This window comes from Eubalaena glacialis, chromosome 13, assembly GCF_028564815.1.
Source record: "Eubalaena glacialis isolate mEubGla1 chromosome 13, mEubGla1.1.hap2.+ XY, whole genome shotgun sequence".
In the NCBI taxonomy this organism is placed as follows: Eukaryota; Metazoa; Chordata; class Mammalia; order Artiodactyla; family Balaenidae; genus Eubalaena; species Eubalaena glacialis.
This window is the reverse complement of record NC_083728.1, coordinates 77,462,622-77,469,958: the sequence shown is the minus strand read 5'-3', so window position 1 is coordinate 77,469,958 and position 7,337 is coordinate 77,462,622. Positions and strand designations below refer to the sequence as shown.

Here is a 7,337-nt window from a genome sequence, read left to right as displayed (position 1 = left end):
TGAGCATGCGCTCATGTGGGCACATGCTGGCCCTGGACCCGTGACTGCACATGCCCCGTGCCCTGAAATGAGGCTCTGCCCTTTTGTTTGCTCATGTCACCCCGTTTCTCCCCAGGTGCCCTTGGGGCCATGGTCCTTCCCCTGCCTGGGGGCTAACGGGCAGGTCTAACTGGGCTGACTGCCCTCTTCGGCTGGTGGCTGTGATGACCCGTCCTCCCCGCCGCCAGCACCAAAGGCAGCCCATCCTGGCCACACACTCCCTCAGGTAATGGAAGCGTCAACTTGATTCATGGCCATTCGTCCGCGGGCTGAGGACAAGGCTCGCTGGGAGGCTCATCTCTGGGAACAGCCGCTGCTTCCAAGGTGCCGACTCCTTGTTTGGGAGGAAGTGGGGACAGAGGAAAGCAGCTGGGGCTGCAGAGTTAGTTCAAATCCTGAGACCACCGCTGACCTGCACTGGGCCTCATTCATCGAGAACTATTTGCCGAGGGGCTTCCGTGTGCCAGGCGCTGAGTGTGCACTGGAGCTGCCACGGTGAGTCAGAAGGACACTGACTCTATCCTCATGGAAAGGATATTCCAGGGAGGAGACAGAGATGACTTTAATAATTCTAACAAAAATATCAGTTCAGCTTCTGGGAAGCGCTGTGTAGGCGAACCATGGAAAGACCGGATTTAAACTGCAGGGGTGAGGGCGGGCCTCTCAGAGGAAGGGCCATGGCAACAGGGATTGAAGGATGAGGAAGGAGGCAACGAGGCGGTGTGGGCGGAAGTCACAGCATGTGCAAAGGCCCTGGGGTCGACATGAATGCCGTGTGGTTGTGTGTGACACCGGGACGGTGTGCCTGGAGCTCCAGGCGAGGGCATGAGGGCTGCTACTGAGCAGGCGTCTGGGGTCAGAGTGTGTGGGGCCTTGTGGATTACGGCGTTTGGCCTTCACCTGGAAGGCTGCAGGGAACCTCTGATAGGAGGGTTTCAAGAGATGGACACATCATGATGACTGATTAAAAAAAAAAAAAAAGAGATGGACACATCAGCTCTGAGTTTTGGGAAGTGCACCCAGGTCTGGGAGATGGGATGCAGGGCAGAGGCAGGGTGACCAGAGAGGAGCTGCTGCAGGTCCTGGAGGGAGATGGGGAGGGGGGAGGGGCGTCTGGACTGGGCTGGCCTTTCTCTGAGCCTCCCTTTGGGGCTTTGATACTGTGCAGGCAGGGATGCTGTAGGCCACATGAAGCCTTCGTGGAAACCAGGAAAGAGTGTCCTCTGAGTGGATGACTTAGAAAAGCTCCTGTCCCCAAGCCATGAGAGATGGGGCCCTGGAGCACACAGCCTGGGAGGCCTGGAATTTAGCTCCTCTCACCCCTCACCCCTCACCCAGGGCTTCTGGGCAGTGAACAAATTACACCGCTGCACTGGTGGACAGCCCCGCCGTGGGACCGAAGATAAACTCAGCCCAGCCGGACCACCAGTCATGAGGAAAAACCAGTCTCCTCCACGTGGGGATTTACTGCATAGACAGACAGGAAATCACGGCGCGGGACCTCTTCCCTGTGCCGGCACAGACCGGCCCACCATTCCCTGGACATTGCTTCTCGGGCCACATTTCACCCCGGACGGACGCTGTCTGAGCCTCTGCCTTCGGGGAGGCCGGTGGCTGGGGGATGGCCAGAGGCCTGGCAGGGGAGCAGGCAGCTGCCAGGACTGGCCAGGACATTGGGGAGGGAGGGGCCCTGGGACTCGGCGGGCGGGGAGCGGGAAGGGGCCTCTGCCTGGGAGAAGTTCCATGGCATGAGGCCGAGATAGTGAGTCAGTGCACCAAGCCCCCTTCCCTGGACCCTGCTGACCCTCCCCCAGAACTTCCAGGGTGAGTGGGTGGGTGTCAGGGGTGGGAGGTGCAGGCAGGGTGGGTTAGAGAGAGGAGGCGAGGGACGGGCTCAGAGCAGGGACAAGAGCTGGTGGGGGAGGGGAGACAGCACTCACTCTCTGAGGCCAGTGCCCTTTGAGGACCGACCAGCTGAGGCTGGAGGGCATCCCGGAAGTTCAGGTGGGCGGAGCAGGAGAGAGTGCCGTGCTGCTCTGGTGAGGAGCCTCAGCCCAGAGCTGGGCAGCCCTGGGGTCTCATCTCAGCCCCCAGGCCACTCTCTTACTGTGAAAGCCTCAGTTTGCACACCTGTAAAATGAGGGCAATCATGGAACTTAGCCAGCATGCTCTCCCTCCCAGGAGATGCCCCAAGGGCACCCAGAGCGACTCCACAGAGCAGGCATGGCTGGCACCCTGCGACCTGGGTAAGGAAGCTGAGGAGGCACGGGGCATAAGGTCACTCGAGAGGGTCGCACAGCTAGGAGGTGGTGGGGCCCACACTTGAGCCCTGACTGGCTGGCCCTAGGGCCGTTGCTCCCCATCATCAACACGCTGGGGAAAGGGTACCCTCGAGGTCTCGGTGTCTAACAGTGATACGCACCTTCAGTGACGAAACCCACAGAGCATCCAGCTTGGTACGGGCTTCGTATGCATTGGCTGTTATTATTTTTGTTGTTATTATCACAGAATGTGACTACCAAAGGCTGCCCCTTCGGCGGGGGCTGAGTGGAGCAGTTCCCCAGAGGCTGGGAACCTGGAAGTGGTGTCGCGAATGCCACGTAGAGGTCCAGGGACATGCCTGACCGCCAGCCCCATGGCACATTGGGATACACAACCCATTGGACAGACGCCTCGCCTGCCTCCCCTGGCCCCCTGGCCTGGGCCTGTTACCTGACTGGATGTTTGAAGCTTGAGTCCCAGGACGCCAGGAGAGCTCTCTGCGTGCCTAGGAGGCTGAGCCCCACTCCTGCTGGGCCCTACAGCACTGTCACCCCGTCCCCTCCTGCTCCTCCACATAATCAACCTGTCTCTGTCTCAGGGGTGCAAATTCGGATGCCTGTAGAGTTGTGATGTCGAGGCCAGTGAGGCAAAAGGGGCTGGTGGGGACTGCGGTGATCCGGGGAGGACCTGCCGGGCTCAGGGCCAGCTCTGGCTTTGGGGACCATCTGGTAATGTGGAATGAGAGCTGCCAGAGCTTCCAGTTTTTCCAGAGAAGCAGGGAATTGCCAGACCAGTGCAGCCAACCAACCCCGAGGAGGCTGAGCCTCCAGACTGTGAGCTGCCGTTTCACTCATAGGCCAGGGGGTGGGGTGCCTGGAGCCTCGGGAAAGGACCATCCTGGCTCCAGGTGGGGCGGGAGGTGAGGCCTGCGGAGGGACCCAGGGCATCTCAGCAAACATGTCTGGGCATGGGGCAGCAGTCACCTGTCTGGCTACAGAAACAGCCTTGGCAGGCTCTGTGGGACCCTCTGGGCCCTGCTGAGGTCATGGTGCCAGTGCTGGAACTGTCTGGAGCCAAACAGACAGACAGACAGAAGCAGGTCCTTCCCACTGAAGATCAGAGAAGGCAGGTCCCCAGGGCACGGAGGCCTGCGGGGAGGCTCCCCTGGGAGCCTGTGCCTGCTCTGCCTTAACCCTCTTGTCAGCTGTGGCCAAGATTCATTCCCAGCAGACCATGCCTGGGTGCCAACAAGCCCCTGCGTGGTCTGCGTGCCAACTGACAGCTATGGTTTGGGGCTGATTTACACCCCTGTGTTTTCAGGGTCGGGGTGGGATGCAGGGAACAGGAAGCGGGATGTGGAGAGAGAGGAAGGCCTCTGTTCCCCAGGAGGGCTGGGGGTGGGGACTGTAGCTCCAGTCGGCAAAGGTTACCCCACTGACCCCTGCCTTTCTGCCCCTGGGGATTGAGGGGCGGGGCTGAGGTCTCAGGAATAATCCCCTCCCTCCCTTTACCTCCCTGGAGAGGCAAGGAGGGCTTGGGGGGGAACCAGCCCTGGGCACTCATGGAGCCAGGGGTCAGGGACCGAAACCTCCCGGGGGCCAGGAAGGGAGGGGGGCTGATGTTCAGGCTGAGCTGGGGTGGGAGCCGGGGTGGACGGTCGGCTACACAGGCCTTGTAACCGGATTTATTTGGCTCACTCAATGTTTACTTTAACTTAAACAACAATTTTGAGCCAACATTTAAAAGTCAGATTTCACATTAAAAATAATTAAAACACCTGGATTCCTGACTTCCCTTAAAACCCCTGAAGATCTGGCCTTGCGGGCCCCTGGGTGCTGAGCTGCAGCTGCCCCCTAGAAGGGGCCCGTGCTGCCCTGTTGACCAGGTCCTTGAAGGCCAGCTTTGCTCCCCAACGTTGCTTGCCTGGCTCCTGAGCAACAGGGACCCAGGCCCAGGGCCCTGGCTGCTGGCTGGAGAGGCTTAGAAGTTGGGATGCCCGGCCGGCCTCACAGCCCACAGCTGGAATGCGGGAAGGGCTGGCCTGCGTTCAGGGTCTCCAGGGCTGGTGCAGAGACACAAGCCCTGGCAGCACGAGGGTGGCTGGCAGAGCAGGGCCCTTCTGTCTTCACAGGAACTCAGAGGGGAGCAGGCGCTGGGGTGGGCCCCCTAGAGGCCCTGCCATTTTCCCTGCATTCAGGCAGGACAGAGGCCCTCTCCCCTCTCGCTGGTTCAGTGGAGGGAGGTGGGGTCTCCAGAGGGCCCTCTTACCTAGTGCCAATGCAATTGCTGGCAACCGAGCTGCAGTCTAGACCCCTGGCCCCTTCAACTGAACCTTCTTCCCACTCAAGGGCTGCTTTATCCAGATGCCAATGCTCACCCCTAAAGGACGCAGGGGCGTGGGGAACCGCAGGAGGAGCCAGCAATCCAGCATCTGGGGGCTGGGCTTTCAGAATCCACACATGCTGAAGGGAAACCCCAGGGCCCAGGGAATTTCACCCCGTCTCAGCTCTCCCTTGGTTATCTCAGGATTTGTGTATTGACTAATAGCTCCCCAAGCTGTGTGTCTTGGGCAAGTTACTCAACCTCTCTGTGCCCTGGTTCCCTTGTCTGTAAAAGGAGGATCATAATCATACCTACCCTACAGGGTTGCATGTGGATGAAATGAGTTAGTTCCAGGCAGGTAATAACCACTATAAATGTACAGGCTTCTATTACCTGGCCAGGACCACGACCCCATTTGCAGGTGGGAAAAGGGAACAGCCAGCCTCCAGCGGACTCTGACTCAGTTCTTGGCGGCAGCACAGGCTCCCTCTGTCTGACCCCAAATCCAGTGCATCAGACCATATTCTTAACAACATCTTTTATTGATTTTGCAAGAGAAAAAAATAGAAAGTTAGAGTTAATGCCTGTACAGCTTTTTTTCCCCCTAAATTGCATGGTACATACAATTATTCTAAACATCAACTGAGATTCCGGGAGCAAGAGTGTGCGGTGTTCGTGCAATCTCCCGGACACGTCTGACCTGTACACGTGCCTCGGCGGGGATGGAAGGCTGGGCTCCCTTGAAAGCCACGGCACTGGTTTTGGTCACTAAAAGCTGGTCAGGTCTCCTGGGAGCCCCGAGGCCCCGGAGGCACTTGCCACATCTGGGAGGTGAGCAGGGCAGCCGGGGGCTTGCAAGCTACAGAAATGATGGATCTTCTCCGGGAGAAACAATTCCTTATCTTCACATCAGCCCCATGCTCCAAATGAGAAGCGCATTTGCATAGCTGCTCAGCTGAAGCTGCAAATCTCATAAAGTATTTGCTGGGGCTTTTGGTTGCATAGGAACTACTTTGAGTACAGTAACGCGGCGGGGCTGGGCCGGGCGCCAGGAAAACAACGGATTAATATTTGGAACAAGAAATTACCCACCACTGGGAAACCAATTAGGTTCCTGATCCGAGCTTGTTACACAGTTGGCAATAGATGCGTTTTGGGCTTCACACAGCTGGGGGTGCAACCCTATTTCCAACTTGCTGGGAAGCTGCTCGATGAGGGAGAAGGCGTGGGGACCCCTGGCACCAAGAACCTCACTGCCTGATGCCCAGGACACGGGGTCAAGGACAGATGGAAAGGGAGACAGCAAGCGCGAAAAGCCTGGATCAGACCGAGGGCAGGAACAGGCGGGGAGTGAGGGCCCCGCCCCCTCCAGGCTAGTTCCAGCGGAAGGGGGCGGGGCCTCTGGGGCCCGAAGGTGGGGCCGTGGCACCGGTCCTCTGTCTCCGGGCCCTGCATCCAGAAGGCATCTGGGTGGGTCCTACTGGCCCTCTGGGGTATGACGCTGCCCACCTGTCCTATCTGGGCCGGGCAGCACCGCAGGGACAAGGCCCCGCAGGCCAGGGTGGGGCCGGCTCTAGGCCGCGGGTGGGTTCAGCTCCCTCCGTTGCTCAGCAGGACACGTGCCCTTGGCAGATCCCTTCTTGGGCTTGACCAGAGGACAGAGGCCCTGCAGGACCAGCTCCCCTCAGGGGATCCCTCCTTCTCAGCTGGGCCTGGGCGGGACCCAGGATGGGTGAAGGGGTGGTAGCAGTCCAGGCTAGACACCTGGGGGGGTCCAGGGGAAAGTCCCACCCGCTCAGCTGGCTCCGCAGCCCCCAGATGAGGCGGGGATGTGGTGGGGGTGGGAGCTGCTGGCCCCTCAGCGGGGGCCTCGGAAGGCAGGACCCCACGCCTGTCGGTGTTGGTGTCTGACGCCTGGCCTCCTTTGCCCGCTCAGCCATACTCCAGGCCCTGGCACGGCTGGCCATGGTACCGTCCTGCCTGGAGTCAGGCTGAGCCCGCGGATCCCACGACAGGCCTCAGCGGACTCGGGCCCTGCTTTGCTGGATCTCACGGTAGAGCCACGGAGCCAGGGGACCGCGGGCTCCCTGCAGCTGGCCCCAGGACCGCGGGGGACAGTGGAAGGCCACACCACACCCCTTCTTCCACCTGCCCGGAACTCCTGTATTTCCCAGGGCCGTTCACCCCTTGAGTCCCTTCTCTCCAGCAGGCTCCCTCCACGCTGCAGCTCCCTTCCAGCTCTTGGGGTCCGGGGTCTGGGCTGGCCCACACGGAGGCCTGAGGGCGGGGGACATGGGTGCTGAGTGGGGGCCGGGTGACGGAGCCCCACCCCGGCTGAGAGGACCAGCTCCCCCTCCTTCAGCGGTCAGCACCGCCAGCGTCTCGCTGTCTCCTTCTCGCTGATGCAGGTTTTGGGGCGTAAGGCTGTCGAGGGAGAGCACAGAGGGAGCAGTGTCACCCAGCCGCCATCCCCGAGGGCTGCCCCATGCCCTTGGGGTGAAATCCAGACTGCCCGGGGTTGCCATTCACGGCCCCTGGAGACCTGGCCTCTGCCCCCAGCAGCCTCGAGCTCGGAGCAGGCTCCGTCACGCTGTTCCCTCTGCCTGACCAACCCTGAGCATCTTTCAGGATCCAGCTCGAGCATCCCTCCTCTGGGAAGCCCTCGCCCTGCGCATCCTCTCCTGGTTTCCCGCGGCCCAGGGCAACCCTTTCAA

The 7,337-nt window shown here is 60.4% G+C and overlaps 1 protein-coding gene across 3 annotated transcripts in view; it reads right to left on the bottom strand.

The window, feature by feature from the left end:
• Nucleotides 1-5,178: 5,178 nt before the first annotated feature.
• The window catches only part of KATNIP (katanin interacting protein), a 193,476-nt gene continuing 191,317 nt past the window's right edge, over nucleotides 5,179-7,337 (bottom strand). For all 3 annotated transcript variants that reach the window (XM_061209061.1, XM_061209063.1, XM_061209062.1), the window contains one exon: nucleotides 5,179-7,047. In XM_061209061.1, coding sequence (XP_061065044.1) covers nucleotides 6,989-7,047 — 59 coding nt within the window. In that variant the 3' untranslated portion in view covers nucleotides 5,179-6,988. The remainder of the gene's footprint in view (nucleotides 7,048-7,337) is intronic.